Source organism: Homarus americanus, unplaced genomic scaffold, assembly GCF_018991925.1.
Source record: "Homarus americanus isolate GMGI-L3 unplaced genomic scaffold, GMGI_Hamer_2.0 scaffold39155, whole genome shotgun sequence".
NCBI lineage: Eukaryota > Metazoa > Arthropoda > Malacostraca > Decapoda > Nephropidae > Homarus > Homarus americanus.
The window spans coordinates 8,621,938-8,644,647 of NW_024737042.1; the positions used below are offsets into that span (position 1 = coordinate 8,621,938).

Genomic DNA, 22,710 nt, shown 5'->3' on the forward strand with positions numbered 1-22,710 from the left:
AATGGAGTCAGGTTGCTCTCTCTCTCTCTCTCTCTCTCTCTCTCTCTCTCAACTTATACCCCATGAGAGTGAAAATGGCAAGAGCTGGTGTGTGTGTGTGTGTGAGAGAGAGGTATATGAGTGAGTGAAAGTGAGAGTAATACACCAGTGAAAACGCGCGCGTGTGTGTGTGTGTGTGTGTGTGTGTGTGTGTGTGTGTGTGTGTGTGTGTGTGTGTGTGAGATAGGTAAATCGAGGGCAGTGTCAGGTATATAATCTTAACGTTGGCACAGAGAGGAGGATGAGAGCAGTGGATAGTAGGGATAGGAGTAGGAGAGGTGAGGTTAGTGTTGATAGTAGTATTAAGGATAGTATTACTAAACATATCAAAGAACTGAAAGAATATTTTTGTTTTTATCCGGTTTATGTTCAAGACAATACTGTACCAAAGAGGAGGGAATGTAAACGAAGGCACGTGGGAAGTTTTATCATCATCACATTGTTAAATAATTCGTTCCTTGTGATGTAACTCATAAGGGGTCTTTTGGGCGTCGACGAGAACGAGTTTAAAAGGCTGCACCGTTCCTTTAGAGAGAGAGAGAGAGAGACAGACAGAGAGAGAGAGAGAGAGAGAGAGAGAGAGAGTCGAGTCAATATTTGAGGTACAGTTGACACACTTGACAACAATGTGTTCTGTGGTTGACTGGATTCGGGAGTTGTCTGAATCGTGGAGAATGAAATCAATATTGAAGGATAAACAGTGACGTGTGAGAGGAGCTTTGTGGAGGTGTGGCACTTTGTCTTTGTGGTGTGGCACGTGACGAGTCTGTCTGTGTGTGTTGGTGACAGTGGGGTGTGGTGGGGTGACAATGAGGAGGTCAAGTCAAGCTGGCTCCCTGACAGGTACCAACAGTGTTCCAGGATCGGGTTGTTGTTGTTTTTTCCGCACCCTGTCACCTCCTCCCGCCCATCCCTGTAACCTATTCACCACAGACCACCACCACACTCTTTCCGTCCCCACTACTACCACTCCTATCCCTCGCTACCACTCCCATCCCTTCCCACCACTATCACTCCTATCCCCACCACTACTCCCACTCCCTACCACTACCACACCTCCCACCCACCTCCCTCCCCACCACCACCCTCCACCACACCCTCCTATCCCTCCCCACCACTACCACTCCCATCCCTCCCCACCACTACCACTCCCATCCCTCCCTATCACTACCACTCCCATCCCTCCCTATCACTACCACTCCCATCCCTTCCCACCACTATCACTCCTATCCCTCCCCACCACTAACACGTGACTGTTTCCTCATAAGCTTTAAGGTACTTGTGAACGTACAATGTAAAGTTCAGTGAATAGAAGTAACCTTTAACGTGACAATATTGCTGTAGCTATTAACAACCACACACCCAGGTACAGTAGGTCAGTCAACCACACACCCAGGTACAGTAGGTCAGTCAACCACACACCCAGGTACAGTAGGTCAGTCAACCACACACCCAGGTACAGTAGGTCAGTCAACCACACACCCAGGTACAGTAGGTCAGTCAACCACACACCCAGGTACAGTAGGTCAGTCAACCACACACCCAGGTACAGTACATAAGTCAGTCCGTGTTATATTAGTTAACACTCACTGGGGCACACCTCTCAATGTACTGGATTACGTCACGTTTTACTCTTTTGGTAGATTAGGTTAAGTTAGAATGTATTTAAACTCAATCAGGTTAAGTTAATCTGGGATGTATTGTCGGGTAAACGCACCAGTAAGCGGCATCGTATAATCAACTGCATTCATATGAGGGGGTTGGGGCTGGTGGTGAGTAAACATTACCTCACTAGGCCAGGCCGAGGTGTTGAAGCGAGTCAGTGTTTACCTCACATAACCTGGTTTGTGTGGCCGTGTTGACAGTCATTTGCAATGTTTATTTTTTTACGGTGATTTTTATGCTGCTTAGACGCACGAAAGAAGTATTATATCTAAAGATGATGATGATAATAATGGTGATATTAATGATAATAAGAGTAATGATAATAAAATAAATATGTAAAGGAATTTATATAATACTTGTTGCCCACTACGTCAGCGTGACTCACCAACAATATAAACAAGTGCCAAGGCGTTTGTTTACATGACGTACGAGTTGTTTGCATTAATATTTACTTAAGCTTTTTGCATTGATATTTGCTTCAGCTGTTTTCATTAATATTTACTTCAGCTGTTTGCATAATTGATTTAGTATACATTGTTTACAACACTTGGTGACGTCATTTATCTTCACCTGATTAACACAATTTGTCAACACCAATTATTAAGACCTTGTTCACACCTATTGTTTATGCCTTTCTCTTAGGCCTTAACCGTAACATATATCGAGAAAAAAAAGAGTTGTAACAGTTATATATTTTGCTTCACACACACACACACACACACACACACACACACATACATTCAGAGAGAAAAAGAGCGAGAGATCAAATTGGTCAACTTTTATCAACATAACGTTACCCTAATTGTACTTAACCTAACCTAACCATACCTACACATTCACATGATATATACAGGTATTTGCTTACATTGGTTGGAACGATGTGTGTTTAAAATGGTTCAATCAGTATGTCTGTTTACAGTGGTCAGGTCAGTATATGTTTACAGTGGTCAGGTCAGCATATGTTTACAGTGGTCAGGTCAGTATATGTTTACAGTGGTCAGGTCAGCATATGTTTACAGTGGTCAGGTCAGTATATGTTTACAGTGGTCAGGTCAGTATATGTTTACAGTGGTCTGGTCAGTATATGTTTACAGTGGTCAGGTCAGTATATGTTTACAGTGGTCAGGTCAGTATATGTTTACAGTGGTCAGGTCAGTATATGTTTACAGTGGTCAGGTCAGTATATGTTTACAGTGGTCAGGTCAATATATGTTTACAGTGGTCAGGTCAGTATATGTTTACAGTGGTCAGGTCAGCATATGTTTACAGTGGTCAGGTCAGTATATGTTTACAGTGGTCTGGTCAGTATATGTTAACAGTGGTCAGGTCAGTATATGTTTACAGTGGTCAGGTCAGTATATGTTTACAGTGGTCAGGTCAGCATATGTTTACAGTGGTCAGGTCAGTATATGTTTACAGTGGTCAGGTCAGTATATGTTTACAGTGGTCAGGTCAGCATATGTTTACAGTGGTCAGGTCAGTATATGTAACGATTGGATTACTCTAATTAGGCTTAAGGACTGGATGACACTTCAGGAGTCTCACAGTTGAATGGAAGATGTTGAGACTTTTACTATATTATTGTAAGTTAGGCACATCAACGTTTTGGTAGACATTCTCACACTTTTTCCAAGGCAAGCCCATGAACGTTTTAGAAGGCAAGCCCATGGACGTTTTGGAAGGCAAGCCCATGAACGTTTTGGAAGGCAAGCCCATGGATGTTTTGGAAGGCAAGCCCATGGACGTTTTGGAAGGCAAGCCCATGAACGTTTTGGAAGGCAAGCCCATGAACGTTTTGGAAGGCAAGCCCATGGACGTTTTGGAAGGCAAGCCCATGGTCGTTTTGGAAGGCAAGCCCATGAACGTTTTGGAAGGCAAGCCCATGAACGTTTCGGAAGGCAAGCCCAAAAACGTTTTGGAAGACATGTTCATAAACGTTTTGAAAGACCTGTTGATAAACGTTTTGGAAGGCAAGTCATGAATTTTAGGAAGATGTATCCAGAAACGTTTTTGAGGATAATCTTATAAAGTTTTAAGACGCTCTCACAAACGTTTTCAGGCATACTCCTAACGTTTTACTAGACACTCCCACCTCATCACTCTTGTGGATCAGTACTTAAGGCAGCGTTGATATCCATCCTTAGGGAGACTTTCTCGTGCTCTTGAGGGTAAACAAACAGTATGGAGGGGTTAGACTGTTTTGCCTGGGGCCTTGTTCATGTTGCCTCATCTCTGGGTCTGTGTGTGTGGTGGGTAGGTGGAAGGTATGAATGCAGTGTGTGTGTGGTGGGTAGGTGGAAAGTGTGTGTGTGTAGTGGGTAGGCGGAAAGTGTGTGTAGTGGGTAGGCGGAAAATGTGTGTGTGTGTGGAATGGGTAGATGGAAAGTGTGTGTAGTGGGTAGGCGGAAAATGTGTGTGTGTGTGTGTGTGTGGTGGGTAGGTGGAAAGTGTGTGTGAGTGTAGTGGGTAGGAGGAAAGTATGAATGCAGTTTGTGTGTGAAGAGTGAGTCAACACCTTGCACCCAGTGTGCCACTTACCTGGTGGTGGTGGTGGCAGGTTCCTGGGTAGACAGCACCACGAGTGTCTTTCTCCCGCGAGCGCTCACAGAGGGGGTGGGAGGGGGGGATAAAGCACTCGCCTCCACCACGCTAGATATATACTGTATATATAAATATCTATTTCTCCTTTTTACTCTTCCCTTAGGATACAGTGTTTATATCCATCAGTGTAGTATGATCAGTATGGATTACTTGGATTTTTTTTCTTTATGCGTTATCGTCAACTAGGTTTTAGAAATTTGGTGGCGGGTTGAGGTAAGGAGATGTCAGACGCGTGCACAGTGATGAAAGCCAGAGCGACGCACCAGCGATGTTCTCCCGTTAAAGGTTCTCGGGCAACTGACTACCTGGCGCCGCCCACCACTTGGACGAGGCACCACCGCAGTCACTATCTTCCGCGCACGTACACTGAGGCACTGCCGTACACTGAGGCACCTCCATCCACGGAGGCACCGCCGTACACAGGCACTGCCGTACACTGAGGCACCGCCGTACATTCAGGTACCGCCATACACTCAGGCACTGCTGTACACTCATGCACTGCCGTACACTGAGGCACTGCCGTACATGGAGGCACCGCCATACACGGAGGCACCGCCGTACACAGGCACTGCCGTACACGGAGCACCGCACCTCGCACTGCTGTACACTCATGCACTGCCGTACACTGACTACCGGGCACCTGCACTCATCATGGCACCGCCATACGGAGGCACCGCCGTACACAGGCACTGCCGTACACGGAGGCACCGCCGTACATCACTGGTACCGCCATACACTCAGGCACTGCTGTACACTCATGCACTGCCGTACACTGCCACAGGAGGCACCGCCATACATGGAGGCACCGCCACAGGCACCGCCGTACACAGGCACTGCCGTACACGGAGCACCACCGCCGTACACAGACTGCACTACCGTACACGGAGGCACCGCGCGGAAACTCATTGCTGCGTACCGCCTGCACACGGAGCACTACCGCACATCAGGCACTGCCCACTCAGAGCACTGCCACACGGCACATAAGGCACCGCCATACTCATCAGGCACTGCCGTACTGGCACTGCCGTACACGGAGCACCGCCATACACGGAGGCACCGCCATACACACACCGCCGCCACAGGCACTGCCGTACACCCCATACACACCGCCATACACGGAGCACCGCACACAGGCACTGACACATTACACCGCCATACACACCGCCATACACTCCAGTACCGTACCACTGCCGATTGCCGTACACTACATGAGCCATTTGCCTGGAGGCACCGCCGTACACATGCCATGCACTTTACACTCCAGTACACGGCACACACCAGGCACCGCCATACGGCACCGCCATACACTCAGGCACCATACACACAACACTGCTGTACACTCAGGCAACACAACATTTCCTGTTTATTTTGTTTATCATAAGGAAATGAGCACACACATACACGTGACGGAAAATAATGCGTGCATCAAATAAAGTGATTCTGATTACTACTTGATCACAGTTGATATCTCTCTCTCTCTCTCTCTCTCTCTCTCTCTCTCTCTCTCTCTCTCTTATAGATTTTATTAACATTCAGTAAACACAGCCCACACTCCATCTTCACTCAGCGTAAGGCCACGTTATCTGAGTGGCATACAGAGACAGGGTGAAGCGAGTGGACCGTGGCGGCGTCTGATTGCTTGCCGCCGTCATGACCAAAGCTGAATTTAAACCAAACTTGTGGTGGTCCTTAACACTTGAGGGTCACCAGTCACACACACACACACACACATTTTTTTCAGTTATGAGTACTTAAAATTGTCACTCATGAAGCAGATGAACTTGACCTCAAAGGGGTAAATGAACTATAATAAGTAATTGTACGAGAGTTGTTAAGGTAGATGACATCCTCCTATTACCTGTTGATCGGAAACAAAATATATCCTTCAGGTTTAGGTTTCCAAGATCTTCGTCGGTGCTCGAGGTTTGATTGACGTCTTTTGATATCTTTGGTTCCTCTGTGTGTGTGTGTGTGTGTGTGTGTGTGTGTGTGTGTGATTACCTTAATACTTTGGGGTTTTTCGCATGAAAGATTACCGTTTGCTCTCTCTCTCTCTCTCTCTCTCTCTCTCTCTCTCTCTCTCTCTCTCGTTCAGTACGTCATGCCGTGGATTCGTCTGTGGTTCTCAAGGCCGAGTGTGTTGGGGCGTGGAGGTGTGTTGCGTGGAGTGTGTTGCGTGTTGGGGCGTGGGTGTGTTGTGTGTTGTGTGTTGGGTGGAGTGTGTGTTGCTGTGTTGGGACGTGGAGAGTGTGTTGTTGTGTTGGGGGGGCGTGGAGAGTGTGTTGCTGTGGTGGGACGTGGAGAGTGTGTTGCGTGTGTTGCTGTTTGGGACGTGGAGAGTGTGTTACTGTGTTGGGACGTGGAGAGTGTGTTGCTGTGTTGGGGCGTAGAGTGTGTTGCTGTGTTGGGACGTGGTGAGTGTTGCTGTGTTGGGACGTGGAGAGAGTGTTGCTGTGGTGGGCGTGGAGTGTGTTGTGGAGAGTGTGTTAGCGTGTGTGTTGCTGTGACGTGGAGAGTGTGTTGCTGTGTTGGGACGTGGAGTGTGTTGCTGTGTTGGGGCGTGTGTGGCTGTGGTGGGACGTGGAGAGTGTGTTGGGGCGTGGAGAGTGTGTTGCTGTGTTGGGACGTGGAGAGTGTGTTACTGTGTTGGGTTGGTGTGTGTTGGCGTGGTGTTTCTGTGTTGGGTTGTGGAGAGTTGGGACGTGGGTAGTGGCTGTGTTGGGACGTGGGAGTGTGTTGCTGTGTTGGGTCGTGAGTGTGTTGCTGTGTTGGGGCGTGGGTGTGTTGCTGTTTGGGACGTGTGTGTTGCTGTGTTGGGGCGTGGTAGTGTGTTGCTGTGTTGCTGTGTTGGTGGGTGTAGTGTTGCTGTGTTGGGACGTGGGGAGTGTGTTGCTGTGTTTGGGACGTGGAGTGTGTTGCTGTGTTGGGACTGTGGGACGTAGTGTGTTGCTGTGGGCGTGTGTGTTGCTGTGTTGGGACGTGGGGTTGTGTGTTGGGGCGTGGAGTGTGTTTCTGTTGGGACGTGGGGAGTGTGTTGCTGTGTTGAGTCGTGGAGTGTGTTGCTGTGTTGGGGGTGGAGTGTGTTGCTGTGTTGGGACGTGGGGTGTGTTGCTGTGTTGGGGCGTGGAGTGTTTGTGGACGTGTGTGTTGCTGTGACGTAGAGGTGTTGCTGTGTTGGAGGGTGTTGCTGTGTTGGGCGTGGAGTGTGTTGCTGTTTTGGGACGTGGGGTGTGTTGCTGTGTTGGGGCGTGGAGTGTGTTGCTGTTTTGGGACGTGGAGTGTTGCTGTGTTAGTGGAGTGTGTTGCTGTGTTGGGACGTGGGGAATGTTGCTGTGTTGGGACGTGTAGTGTGTTGCTGTGTTGGGACGTGGGGAATGTGTTGTGGGAGGTGTGTTGGTGTTGGTGGTGTTGCTGTGTTGGGACGTGGAGGTGTGTTGTGTTGGGACGTGGTGGTTGCTGTGTTGGGACGGTGTGTTGCTGTGTTGAGTCGTGGAGTGTGCTGTGTTGGGGCGTGGAGTGTGTTGTGTTTTGGGACGTGGAGTGTGTTGCTGTGTTGGGGGTTGTGGATGCTGTGTTGGGTGTTGGGACGTGTGTGTTGCTGTGTTGGGGCGTGGAGTGTGTTGCTGTTTTGGGACGTGTGGTTGGGTGTGTTGGGGACGTGGGAGTGTGTTGCTGTGTTGGGGCGTGAGTGTGTTGCTGTGTTGGGGCGTGGAGTGTGTTGCTGTTTTGGGACGTGGGTGTGTTGCTGTGTTAGGGCGTGGAGTGTGTTGCTGTGTTGGGACGTGGGGAGTGTGTTGCTGTGTTGAGTCGTGGGTGTGTTGCTGTGTTGGGGCGTGGGTGTTGCTGTGTTGGGACGTGGGTGTTTTGCTGTTTGGGACGTGGAGTGTGTTTGGTGTTGGGTGTGGCTGTGTTAGGGGCGTGTGTTGCTGTGTTGGGACGTGGGGAATGTGTTGCTGTGTTGAGTCGGAGGTAAGCTGCTGTGTTGGGGCGTGGAGTGTGGTTAAGCTGTGTTGGGACGTGGAGCGTTGCTGTGTTGAGGCTGTGGAGCGTTGCTGTGTTGGGGCGTGGAGTGTGTTGCTGTTTGGGACGTGGAGTGTGTTGCTGTTTTGGGACGTGGAGTGTGTTGCTGTGTTGTATCTATGTTGCTGTGTTGGGACGTGAGGTAAAAGGCTGTGTTGGGACGCAGAGTGTGTTGTGTTGGGACGTGGTGAGTGTTGCTGTGTTGAGGCGTGGAGTGTGTTGCTGTGTTGGGACGTGGGGAATGTGTTGCTGTGTTGGGACGTGGGAAGTAAGGCGTTAAGGTCGGAGCAGGTTGGCTGTGTTGGGTCGTGGAGTGTGTTGCTGTGTTGGGACGTGGAGTGTGTTGTTGTTTTGGGACGGAGTGTGTTGCTGTGTTGAGACGTGGAGGTGTTGCTGTGTTGGGGCGCAAGTGCTGAGACGTGGGAGGTTGCTGTGTTGAGAGTGCTAGGGCCGTAGAGTGTGTTGCTGTGTTGGGACGTGGAGTGTGTTGCTGTGTGGGGACGTGGAGTGTGTTACTGTGTTGGGGCGTGGAGTGTGTTGTTGTTTTGGGACGTAGAGTGTGTTGTTGTTTTGGGACGTAGAGTGTGTTGCTGTGTTGGGACGTGGAGTGTGTTGCTGTGTGGGGACGTGGAGTGTGTTACTGTGTTGGGGCGTGGAGTGTGTTGTTGTTTTGGGACGTAGAGTGTGTTGTTGTTTTGGGACGTAGAGTGTGTTACTGTGTTGGGGCGTGAAGTGTGTTGCTGTGTTGGAGAGTGTGTTGAGACGTAGAGTGTGTTGCTGTGTTGGGTCGTGGAGTGTGTTGCTGCGTTGTGGCGTGGAGTGTGTTGCTGCGTTGTGGCGTGGAGAGAGTGTGTTGCTGTGGCCAATAGGTGAACAAGGAGTTGAAACACACACACAGACACACACACACACACACGACACATTATGTATACATATTTACATCAAGTACACATAACGCGGTGATTTTACGCCAAGGACACACACGACTGACTATTGTACGTGATAGAGAGGAAATGGTTTGAGGATCACTATTTCCTTAGTTAAAATCTCCGCCATAGTATTTATAGTTGAGGACCGTGTATGTGTGTATGTGTGTGTGTGTGTGTGTGTGTGGGTGTGTCTGTGTGTACGTACAGACCACCCACATCGTCACGCCTCACCACCTCACCATCGGCGGTAGACGATGATTGTTGAATCTGTCGTCATAATATGAATCCGGCCTAACTGGTATCATCGCCAGGTTGAACTCGAATGTACCGCAATGTAGCAATAATACCACTACTGTACCACCAACACCACTGCTGTACCACCAACACCACTACTGTACCACCAACACCACTACTGTACCACCAACACCACTACTGTACCACCAACACCACTAATACCACCGACAAACACAGCAACACGAGCTATGGTGGGTGTACACAATGTTGGGAGAGTTCCACAGTGTTTACAAAGTCACATAATGTTTGAATGTTTACACAATTCACTGTAATGTCTAAAGTTAAAGAAGAAATTACTAGAATGTGGATCATGGAGGAACATTTTTAACAACTGTTGGAAGAGGAAGGAAGTCACGTTAAACTGACCGGCTCAAGTGCAGGAAACTGTAAAATAACGTTAATGCTTTGAATGTTTCACTTCCTCAAGGAACTCTCTTTAAACACAGGCACGCAACAAGGGACTCGTGTGTTTGTGTGTTTGAACTGTTGTGGAGGCTGAAAGCAAGTGGAGCAAGGACGATGGTGGTGGTAGTAGTGGTGATGGTGGTGTGGTGGTGATGTTGGTAGTAGTCGTAGAAATGGTGGTAATAGTAGTGGTGTAGGGCAGCTGCTGGTGATGTCGACCATCTTGTTTCCAGCGTTCTCTCAATACCTGCACCGAGTGGGGGCGTGTTTCTCCCAAATTGAGATTTGTGGGGTGTGTGTTTCCTTCCCAAATTGAGATGTGTGGGGTGTAAGCCTGTTTCCTTCCTAAATTGAGATGGGGTGTGGAGGTGTGTTTTTCCTTTCCTAAATTGAGATGTGTGGGGTGTGTTTCCTTCCTAAATTGAGATGTGTGGGGTGTGTTTCCCTCCTAAATTGAGATGTGTGGGGGGTGTTTCCTTCCTAAATTGAGATGTGTGGGGTGTGTTTCCTTCCTAAATTGAGATGTGTGGGGTGTGTTTCCCTCCTAAATTGAGATGTGTGGGGTGTGTTTCCCTCCTAAAATGAGATGTGTGTGTTCTAAATTGAGATGTGGGAGGTGTGTTTCCTCCCAAATTGAGATGTGTGGGGTGTGTCCTTCCTAAATAGAGATGTGGGAGGTGTTTGCCCCAATTGAGAGATGTGTGGCCTTCCCTAAATTGAGATGTGTGGGTGTTTCCCCCAAATTGAGATGTGGGAGATGCTCCCAAATTGAGATGTGGGTGTTGCCCTCCTAAATTGAGATGTGGGGTGTGTCCCTCCCAATGAGATGTGTGGGGTATGTTCCTTCCCAAATTGGAGATGTGTGTGTTGTGTTTGCCCCAAATTGAGATGTGTGGGGTGTGCCTCCCAAATTGAGAGATGTGGGTGTTTGCCCCAAATTGAGATGTGTGGGTGTGCCTTCCCAAATTGAGATGTGGAGGTGTGCCTCCTCCCCAAATTGAGATGTGTGGGTGTTTCCTTCCCAAATTGAGATGTGTGGGTGTGCCTTCCCAAATGAGAGATGTAAGGCGAGCCCCAAATTGAGATGTGTGTGGGGTGTGTTTCCTCCCAAATTGAGATGTGGAGGTGTGCCTCCCAAATTGAGATGTGTGGGGGTTGCCTTCAAATTGAGATGTGTGGGGTGTAAGCCTCCCCAAATTGAGATGTGTGGAGATGGGAGCCCCAAATTGAGATGGGTGTGCCCTCCCAATTGAGATGTGGGTGTGCCTCCCAAATTGAGATGCGGGCAAGCCTTCCCAAATTGAGATGTGTGGGTGGCCTCCCAAATTGAGATGTGGGGGAGCCCCAAATTGAGATGTGTGGGGTATGTTTCCTCCTAAATTGAGATGTGTGAGGGTGCCTCCCCAAATTGAGATGTGTGGAGTATACCTCCCAAATTGGAGAGATGTGTGGGAGGTGTTTCTTCCCAAATTGAGATGTGGGAGGTGTAAGCCTCCCTAAATTGAGATGTGGGGTGTGCCTCCCCAAATTGGAGATGTGTGTGGTGTGTTTCCCCCAAATTGAGATGTGTGGGTGTTTGCCTCCCAAATTGAGATGTGGGTAAGCCCCAAATGGAGATGTGTGAGTATAAGCCCCATTGAGATGTGTGGAGGTTGCCCACCGAGATGTGGAGTCAGCCCTAAAATTGAGATGGGAGTGTGCCTTCCTAAATTGAGATGTGGGGAGGTATGCCTCCCCAAATTGAGATGTGTGTGTGCCTCCTAAATTGAGATGGTGGGTGTTTCCCTCCAAATTGAGATGTGTGGGTGTTTCCCCCAAATTGAGATGTGTGGGTGTGTTCCCCAAATTGAGATGGGGTGTGTTTCCTTCCCAAATTGAGATGTGGGAGGTGTAAGCCTCCCCAAATTGAGATGTGTGGGTGTGCTTTCCCAATTGAGATGTGGGAGGTGTGTTTCTCCAAATTGAGATGTGTGGGGTGTGTTTCCTTCCTAAATTGAGATGTGGGGAGCCTTCCCAAATTGAGATGTGGGTGTGCCTCCCTAAATTGAGATGTGTGGGGTGTGTTTCTTCCCAAATTGAGATGGGTGTGCCTCCCAAATTGAGATGTGTAAGCCCCAAATTGAGATGTGGGTGTGCCTCCTAAATTGAGAGATGTGTGGGTGTGCCTTCCCAAATTGAGATGTGGGAGGTGTGTTTCCTCCCAAATTGGAGATGTGTGGGGTGCCTTCCCAATTGAGATGTGTGGTAAGCCCCAAATTGAGATGTGGGTGTAAGCCTTCCCAAATTGAGAGATGTGGGGCAAGCCCAAACTGAGATGGGTGTGCCTCCCCAAATTGAGATGTGGGTGTGCCTTCCAAATTGAGATGTGCCTAAATGAGATGGTGGTGGTGCCCCAAATTGAGATGTGTGGGGTGTTTCCCCAATGAGATGAGGTGTGCCTCCCAAATTGAGATGGGGGTGTGCCTCCCAATTGAGATGTGTGTGTTTCTCCTAAATGAGATGTGTGGGGTGTGTTTCCTTCCAAATTGAGATGTGGGAGGTGTAAGCCCCAAATTGAGAGATGTGTGGGGGTGCCTTCCTAAATTGAGATGTGTGGGTATGCCTCCCAAATTGAGATGGTGGGTGCATCCCCATTGAGATGTGGGGTGTTTGCCCCAATTGAGATGTGTGTGGGTATGCCCCAAATTGAGATGTGGGGTGTGCCTTCCCAAATTGAGAGAGGGGTGTGCCTTCCCAAATTGAGAGATGTGTGGGAGCTCAAATTGAGATGGGGTGTGTCCTTCCTAAATTGAGATGTGTGTGTGTTCCCTCCTAAATTGAGATGTGTGGGCGCCCCAAAATGAGATGAGGTGTTTTCCTAATAAGTGTCTCATTTAAGCTACGTTAAAGGAGGAACTTGAGAGATGTATAAGAGTTAGGGATCCATTGAGAAGTGTGAGGTGAAGTTACCGCGGCGTCACCAGTGAGTGTGTTGTGATGTGATAAGGAAGAAAGGGAAGAGGAAATGTACGATTTTTAGGTACCCTGTGCTTGGCTTCTGGTCCCGTTGGTGGTGCTGTTCCGCCTGGCTATATACTGTGTATTTATTGGTTTATTCGTGTCACATATTCCGGAGATATTCTTCTTTTTTCTTATATTATATTAATTTAGTCTAACTTCATCCTCGTCAGTTTAAAAAGATATTTATACCTAACCTACTGTAACCTAACCTAGTGTTATAATGGATACCTGCTGATGACGTTCTGATTGGCGAGGACCAATCAGCACACGTCATGTCCGCACTCGTGTGGATATTTCTCTTTTTTGTATTACTTTTTATCTCTCATTCGTCGTCTCAGAGAACTGTAAAGTGTCGGTGGTGGGGGTGGTAGTGGCAGGTAATTATACAAGGTGACGCCTAAACCCGATTCAAACACACACTTCCTGCCTCCTCACGTTCTCACGCTGCACTTTTCCGGGGACTAAAAGATGTTTCATGGTAACTGCATGGCTGGCGGGCCTCGGTAGTGTGTAGGAGTGAGAGAAACACCCGCCACTATCACACAGACCCCCCTGACCTCTCATCCTCGTCTCATAATACCAAGTTAATCTGGCTGTGTTGGTGGTGTTTGTTGTCAGTGTATTAGCCAGACCGGAAGGAGGAGGGGGGGGTGTTTTAAGGGTCATAGTTCAGGAGCTGATATGGGAATATCTCACTGTGGATTATTTTCTTCCTTCCTCTTCTCGAGTAATGAATGAACTTGAGCTAATGACTCTCTTTGTTAGATATAAGGAAGACAACGTGGTCTTTGACTGGTGAAGTCTTGTCTTGAACGGTTTTTAAAGTTTGGGAAACAAATTGTGTGTTTCTTTGTCATTTATTGACCTTTTGTGTGTGTGTGTGTGTGTGTGTGTGTGTGTGTGTGTGTGTGTGTGTGTGTTACTAAAGACAAGGTTAGCTGGCAGTGGTGAAACACAAGAGAGGAAGTTGATCTTGTGAGGTGCTAAAGGTGATGTGTTGGTGTTATTTTATAGCATACAGGTCATTTCTCTTCTCTCTCCACACACACACACGCACACACACTTCCACTCAACCTTGTTAAGTGAGAAAGAGAGCTAATGGGGTGTGAAATAGTGACCAAGTAGTGTTATAAATAACTTGGTAATAATTGAGGAAACGAGTTGCTGCTTCACCATGATGTACTGTTACTGCCAATATACCTCTGTCTGTGTGTGTGTGTGTGTGTGTGTGTGTCAAGAGATACTGGGGACATATGTGTTAGTGTGTGTGTGTGTGTGTGTGTTTCTCAAGAGACACTGGGGACATGTGTGGTTAGTGTGTATGTCTTCCGGATTTGGTTGACGTGTGACTCTAGAATGGGATATAAAGTAAGGTTTTAAGTTTTATTTATTTATTTTCACATTTTGTTAATGTGAATAAAGCGTTTGTTTATGCCTTTTCATTGCGTTTTTACTTTAATTCATGACTTCACTGCCATCTTTTCTACATTTTTTTACATATATTGTAAAATTCTATAAAAAAATTGGCCAATAAAAGGGTAGTATATGCTTATATGTATATTTATTTATTTTTATTATTTATTTATTTTAAGTGGGAAATGTGATATGAAAAATTCAAGTTTTATTTGTTTTAGATAATAAAATGACGACTTTAGGTAATAAAACATTATTTGTTTTTGTCGTTTTTACATAACGATATAAACTTTTTCTATCAGACACTGGTGGATATGTTTCTATGTTATTAAGTGTGTGTGTGTTTTACGGGGAATAGCCACGGGCACAGGTCATCGACCCACAACGTGGCCTGGGGGGGGGGATAAGAGTAAAAGTTTATATTAATCTACACCACGAAGATGCCGAAAAACCAGCTTTTTGAAGTGAGATAGATTGTAAAAGTATGGAAACACAGAAGAAGGCAGAGCATTCCACAGTTTGGCTGTGTGAGGAAAGAAGGATGTACTTTAACGTGTTTTTCTAGTTTGACCGACAGCCACAGAGAAACTGTGGACACCGCGGGCAAGACGAGTGTTAGTATACGAGCCCGCGGTCTTGCCGGCGGTACACAGGATGCCAAATCCACCGTTCATTGCCTGTTAAAGTACCTATAAAAGAGAGGACGGAAGCAACAGTGTGTGTGGGGGGGATAATGATAATTAATATAATTTGTTTTGTGAAGTAAGTTGTTGATACAGTTCTGTAGTTGTGGCAGTAGTGGACACGGTTGCAATACATGGTAGGTGCAATGTGTACTTAAGTGGAATAAGGGATGTGTATAATTCATTGGTAGTGTGTATGATTCATTGGTGGTGTGCATGATTCATGGGGTAGTGTGTATGATTCATTGGTAGTTTGTATGATTCATTAGTAGTGTGTATGATTCATGGGGTAGTGTGTATGATTCATGGGGTAGTGTGCATGATTCATGGGTAGTGTGTATGATTCATGGGGTAGTGTGCATGATTAATGGGGTAGTGTGTATGATTCATGGGGTAGTGTGTATGATTCATGGGGTAGTGTGTATGATTCATGGGGTAGTGTGCATGATTCATGGGGTAGTGTGTATGATTCATGGGGTAGTGTGTATGATTCATGGGTGTGTGATTCATGGGGTGAGTGTGTATGATTCATTGGTAGTGTATGATTCATGGGGTAGTGTGTATGATTCATGGGGTAGTGTGTAGTTCATTGGTAGTGTGTATGATTCATGGGGTGATGTGTTGCATGATTCATGGGGTAGTGTGTATGATTCATGGGGTAGTGTTACATGATTCATGGGGTAGTGCTGATTCATGGGTAGTGTGTAATGATTCATGGGGTAGTGTGCATGATTCATGGGGTTGTGTTTATGATTCATTGGTAGTGTGTATGATTCATGGGGTAGTGTTTATGATTCATTGTGGTGTGTGCATGATTCATGGGGTAGTGATTATGATTCATTGGTAGTGTGCATGATTCATGGGGTAGTGTATATGATTCATGGGGTAGTGTGTATGATTCATTGGTAGTGTTATGATTCATTGGTAGTGTTTATGATTCATTGGTAGTGTGTATGATTCATTGGTAGTGTGTATGATTCATGGGGTAGTGTGTGTATGATTCATTGGTAGTGTGCATGATTCATGGGGTAGTGTGTATGATTCATTAGTGGTAGTGTATGATTCAGTGGGTAGTGTGTATGATTCATGGGGTACTGTGTATGATTCAGTGGGTAGTTGTGTATGATTCATTGGTAGTGTGTGTATGATTCAGTGGGTAGTGTGTATGATTCATGGGGTAGTGTGTATGATTCAGTGGGTAGTGTGTATGATTCATGGGGTAGTGTGCATAATTCAGTGGTAGTGTGTATGATTCATGGGGTAGTGTGTATAATTCAGTGGGTAGTGTGTATGATTTATGGGTTGTGTTTATGATTCATGGGGTAGTGTGTATGATTCATGGGGTAGTGTGTATGATTCATTGGTTGTGTGTATGATTCATGGGGTAGTGTTTATGATTCATTGGTAGTGTGTATGATTCATGGGGTAGTGTGCATGATTCATGGGGTAGTGTGCATGATTCATTGGTAGTGTGTATGATTCATGGGTAGTGTGTATGATTCATTGGTAGTGTGTATGATTCATGGGTAGTGTGCATGATTCATGGGTAGTTCATGATTCATGGGTAGTGTGTATGATTCATGGGGTAGTGTTATGATTCATGGGGTAGTGTATGATTCATGGGGTAGTGTGCATGATTCATGGGGTTGTGTGTATGATTCATTGGTAGTGTGTATGATTCATGGGGTAGTGTTTATGATTCATTGGTAGTGTGTATGATTCATGGGGTAGTGTGTATGATTCATGGGGTAGTGTGTATGATTCATGGGGTAGTGTGCATGATTCATGGGGTAGTGTGTATGATTCATGGGGTAGTGTGTATGATTCATGGGGTTGTGTGTATGATTCATTGGTAGTGTGTATGATTCATGGGGTAGTGTTTATGATTCATTGGTAGTGTGTATGATTCATGGGGTAGTGTGCATGATTCATGGGGTTGTGTGTATGATTCATTGGTAGTGTGTATGATTCATGGGGTAGTGTTTATGATTCATTGGTAGTGTGTATGATTCATGGGGTAGTGTGTATGATTCATGGGGTAGTGTGTATGATTCATGGGGTAGTGTGCATGATTCATGGGGTAGTGTGCATGATTCATGGGGTAGTGTGTATGATTCATGGGGTAGTGTTAGTTCATGGGGTAGTGCATGATTCATGGGGTAGTGTGCATGATTCATGGGGTTGTGTGTATGATTCATTGGTAGTGTGTATGATTCATGGGGTAGTGTTTATGATTCATTGGTAGTGTGTATGATTCATGGGGTAGTGTGTATGATTCATGGGGTAGTGTGTGCATGATTCATGGGGTAGTGTGTATGATTCATGGGGTAGTGTTTATGATTCATTGGTAGTGTGTATGATTCATGGGGTAATGTGTATGATTCATGGGGTAGTGTTTATGATTCATGGGGTAATGTGTATGATTCATGGGTTAGTGTTTATGATTCATGGGGTAGTGTTTATGATTCATGGGGTAGTGTATGATTCATGGGGTAGTGTGTAGTTCATTGGTAGTGTTTATGATTCATGGGGTAGTGTGTATGATTCATGAGGTAGTGTGCATAATTCATGGGGTAGTGTGTATGATTCATGGGGTAGTGTGTGATTCATGGAGTAGTGTGTATGATTCATGGGGTAGTGTGTGATTCATGGGGTAGTGTGTATGATTCATGGGGTAGTGTGTATGATTCAGTGGGTAATGTGTATGATTCATGGGTTGTTTATGATTCATGGGGTAGTGTGTATGATTCAGGAGTGATATGTATGATTCATGGGGTAGTGTGTATGATTCAGTGGGTAGTGTGCATAATTCATGGGGTAGTGTGTGTGTATGATTCATGGGGTAGTGTGTGTATGATTCATGGGGTAGTGTGTATGATTCATGGGGTAGTGTGTATGATTCATGGGGTAGTGTGTATGATTCATGGGGTAGTGTGTATGATTCATGGGGTAGTGTGTATGATTCATGGGGTAGTGTGTATGATTCATTTAGAGTGGGAGAGTAATGACCATGAATCTTTAATGAGGTGAGGGGGGTGGGGGTGAGTAGGTTGGGGGTGAGTTGGTTGGGGTGAGAGGGTTGGGGGTTAGGGTTTGGGAGGGGGGAGGCTCTTACCATACTTAGGGGTTAATGAACACTATATAACGCTGCGTCTGTCATATTTTTCTTAATATCCCTAAAGCGAATTATACTCATACACAAGAATAGCGAATCTTTAATATACTCATACACAAGAATAGCGAATCTTTAATATACTCATACACAAGAATAGCGAATCTTTAATATACTCATACACAAGAATAGCGAATCTTTAATATTACTCATACACAAGAATAGCGAATCTTTAATATACTCATACACAAGAATAGCGAATCTTTAATATACTCATACACAAGAATAGCGAATCTTTAATATTACTCATACACAAGAATAGCGAATCTTTAATATTACTCATACACAAGAATAGCGAATCTTTAATATACTCATACACAAGAATAGCGAATCTTTAATATTACTCATACACAAGAATAGCGAATCTTTAATATACTCATACACAAGAATAGCGAATCTTTAATATACTCATACACAAGAATAGCGAATCTTTAATATACTCATACACAAGAATAGCGAATCTTTAATATACTCATACACAAGAATAGCGAATCTTTAATATTACTCATACACAAGAATAGCGAATCTTTAATATACTCATACACAAGAATAGCGAATCTTTAATATACTCATACACAAGAATAGCGAATCTTTAATATTACTCATACACAAGAATAGCGAATCTTTAATATACTTACACAAGAATAGCGAATATTACTCATACACAAGAATAGCGAATCTTTAATATACTCATACACAAGAATAGCGAATCTTTAATATACTCATACACAAGAATAGCGAATCTTTAATATACTCATACACAAGAATAGCGAATCTTTAATATTACTCATACACAAGAATAGCGAATCTTTAATATTACTCATACACAAGAATAGCGAATCTTTAATATTACTCATACACAAGAATAGCGAATCTTTAATATACTCATACACAAGAATAGCGAATCTTTAATATTACTCATACACAAGAATAGCGAATCTTTAATATACTCATACACAAGAATAGCGAATCTTTAATATTACTCATACACAAGAATAGTGAATCATAGAGCCGTCACACCGACAACTGTCTTAAGGTAATAATTGTAATGATTCAGCTGGATATATATACATACCTCTTGTACACACACAGTCACCAAAGCGAGTTAACATTCAGGTTATAATAAAAAAAAATTTGGGTGATCATTCCTTGCTGGTGTTGGCCAAGCATTTTTGTGGTTCGGCATTTTTATTTTTATTATTTTTATTTTGTATCTTTTTATCTGGCATTATTATTTGTAGCGCGGATCTCCTAGCCTGACCGGAGTATCTCTCGACTCACCTTGGGTAATTGTGAACACCTGTGATTCATTTGGAGGTCATTATGAGTTCTTACGATTCATAAGGGGTTCACTATGAGCACCTATGAATCACTTGAGGTTCATTGTGAGTACGTATGAGTGATTCACTTGAGAGTCATTATGGGCTCTTATGAATCATTTGGCGTTCATTATGAGGATTTCTAAGTCACTTGATAGTCATTGTGAACGTCTGTGGTTCAATTGAGAGATTATGAGCTCTTATGATTCACAAGGGGTTCATTATTAATGTATATGAATCACTTGAGAGTCATTATGAGCACCTGTGAATCACTCGAGGGTTCATTATGAGCCCCTGTGATTCAATTGGGGTCATCATGTTTACGAGCAGGTTCCAGTAGCTAAGCGTCACTGGCCACGAAGCGAGGCGTGACGTAAACAACTGAGGTCAGAGTTGTATAATTCCAAACACTGTAGTGACTTAACCTATATATACTGTACTGTGGTGATGTGTTGGCAACTGTGTATTTCAACACTCTTTTATGGTATTTTCTCCCCCATGCAATATACTGTATATACCCAAGGCCTACACATACATACATAATGGTTGCCCCTCGAGATTAAGGATGGCCGACCTAAGGGCCACCTCGGCGTGAATTTGTTTAAGGTGTAGAAACTGTCGCTAAAACAGCAACCACATCCTGATTTAATGAGCTGCATGACCCAGAGTCGAGGAACAGTCCAAGAAGACCGCACAATCTCGCCAACTGCACTGGCTAACCATTACCCCGGAACACGATCCGCAAATCGAATAACATCCAGGTCCCCAATTACTGCTGGGTAGACAGAGGCAAATGGCGTAAAGAAAGTTGCCCATAGTTTCACCCTGCCTGGGATCGAACCCGGGTCCGCTCGCTTGCGAGGTGAGCATGCTGACCATTACACCACAGGTCACCACACACACACCTCACTTGGATTACGCAGTTGAATTCTGGTCACCGTATTACAGAATGGATATAGAATCCTTGGAAAGAATTTAGAGGAGAATGACAAGACTAATCCCGGGCATTAGGAACTTTGAGTACAGAGACAGGTTAAAGCTTCTTAATTTGCATTCCCTCGAGAGACGTAGAGTGAGGGGCGATATGATCGAGGTGTATAAATGAAAGTCAGGGCTGAACAAAAGGACATTACGAAGGTACTCAAACTATCCAACCAGGAGCGAACTCGAAACAATGGTTCTAAATTTGACAAATTTAGATTTAGGCTCGAAATAGGTAAACATTGGTTTAGAAATAGAGTCGTGGATGAGTGGAACAAATTACCAAATATCATCACCAACTCTAATACGCTGGATAGCTTCAATCATAGGTTGGATGGATATATGAGCAATAGGGGTTGGGTGTAAATGGGACTGCCCAGTATGGGCCAATAGGCCCGCTGCAGTTTCCTCCATTCTTATGTTCTAATAGTTCGAGAAGACCGGACAACTCGTTAACTGCACTGGCTAACTATTATCCCAGGTCCCCAATTACTAATGGGTAGACATAGGCAAATGGCGTAAAAGAACTTGTCCACAGTTTCACCCTTCCCGGGGTCGAACCAGGGTCTACTCGCTTGCGAGGCGAGCATGCTGACCATTACACCACAGGTCGCCATACATACATACATACAAAACAGTCTCTCTCTTCGTCTTGTCGTTTGTCATATTTTTACTTAAAGGCGGAATTAGAAATATTAAAAAACACAGTCAAGACTAAAAGCAAAAACTGAAATGAATATATACTGATGTCTCTAATTTGCTCAACGCGGTGTGTTTACATGAGCATCAAGAGACTTGGTAAACACACTGTAGGCACGTCTTCCGAGGATGGGAATAAGTATGTTGATTTAATATCCACGTGGAAGGATTAAGTTAGTCATTGGATTAAGACACTCGTATCATTTGCTGTATTGAGTGTTTATATTCTTATATTGGTTTATGCTCGTCTGTGTGTAACGTTGAAGTGGAGTGATGGTAATAATAATAATGATGATATTAATAAGAGTAATAACGAAAATGATAACGATTATAACGATGGTAATATTAATAATAAAATAACGATAATAATAGCGATAATAATGATGATAATAATAATAACTATGTCACCTCTGGAGACTGTCTCATGCCATCGTTTTTTGTTGCTATTGCTTTAGTTTGTTATGTTATCATTGTGCGGATTTTGACATTGGCAAACTTGACAAATTTTAGTCTTATTTGCACAAAATGTTCAGCAAGGTTGATGCCTATTCATAAACCTGTTCTTGAATTACTTGGAGACAAACAGACAGACAGTCAGACAGACAGACAGACAGACAGACAGACAGACAGACAGACAGGAAACAATACCCAGCCTCGCAGTTACGGGCAGGGCAATATATATTATTAAACCTGTACAGTTCTTATTAACCTTACTGCTAACGCTGAAAAGGATAAATAATGAAGATAAAACCTAAGATTGAGAAGTTCAAGTTATTTATATGTTATCTGTGGTAATAATAATGTCAGCCGTCTACTTCACACACACGAGTACCTAACAGTAAGTCGACTCGCTTCTCATTTTAGTGACATAACCCTCATATTCATTGACCCTTTTTCGACTAGGACATTTTAACGGGTAACAAAGATTACCTTCATTGACTCCCCGCTGGTAATTACCCTTCCAGATTAATGATAAAAGTGGTTACAGTTACAACACCGCTTATGTAGACTCGTGTACAGTCAGCCAAAGATCCAGAGACCCCACCCTGAGTCATGTACTGTACTGTATGTGAAGGTTATTGTAATTGGTGGGTCTATTTTCGGCTGAATTACTGTCAGGATAAATATTAAACAAACCAAAGGTAGATATTTTATAATAATAAACAATTCATTCTTATATTTGCTTAAATAATGAAGGAAATTTAATCTGAGAATCTTGTGGCAGTCCTCGTTGTAGTTGAGCTGCCAATTCATTAGTATAATTTCTACATTATTTAACCAAATATACGAACTTTTGGAGACTTGTCATTATCTTAAATAACAACGAATAGTTTATTATTATAAATTGTCTACCTTTGGTTTGTTTAATATTTATCCTGACAGTAATTCAGCCGAAAATAGACCCACCAATTACAATAACCTTTACATACAGTACAGTACATGACTCAGGGTGGGGTCTCTGGATCTTTGGCTGACTGTACGTGTTTTAT

At 44.6% G+C, this 22,710-nt stretch overlaps 2 protein-coding genes across 3 annotated transcripts in view; one reads left to right on the forward strand and one right to left on the reverse strand.

Annotated features, from left to right (window-relative positions):
* The window catches only part of LOC121872671, a 166,573-nt gene that overhangs the window by 143,680 nt on the left and 183 nt on the right, over window positions 1–22,710 (reverse strand). The window contains exon 1 of one of the 2 annotated variants that reach the window (XM_042375638.1): window positions 4,243–4,592. The exons of the other annotated variant lie outside the window; for it this stretch is intronic. The gene's annotated coding sequence lies outside the window, so the exon portion shown is untranslated. Of the gene's footprint in view, window positions 1–4,242; window positions 4,593–22,710 lie in introns of those variants that run through there. 2 annotated transcript variants of the gene reach the window in all.
* LOC121872790 (nuclear migration protein nudC-like) overlaps window positions 4,831–22,710 on the forward strand; it is a 69,465-nt gene continuing 51,585 nt past the window's right edge. The window contains exons 1-2 of the mRNA XM_042375848.1: window positions 4,831–4,983; window positions 5,087–5,317. Coding sequence (XP_042231782.1) covers window positions 4,831–4,983; window positions 5,087–5,317 — 384 coding nt within the window. The remainder of the gene's footprint in view (window positions 4,984–5,086; window positions 5,318–22,710) is intronic.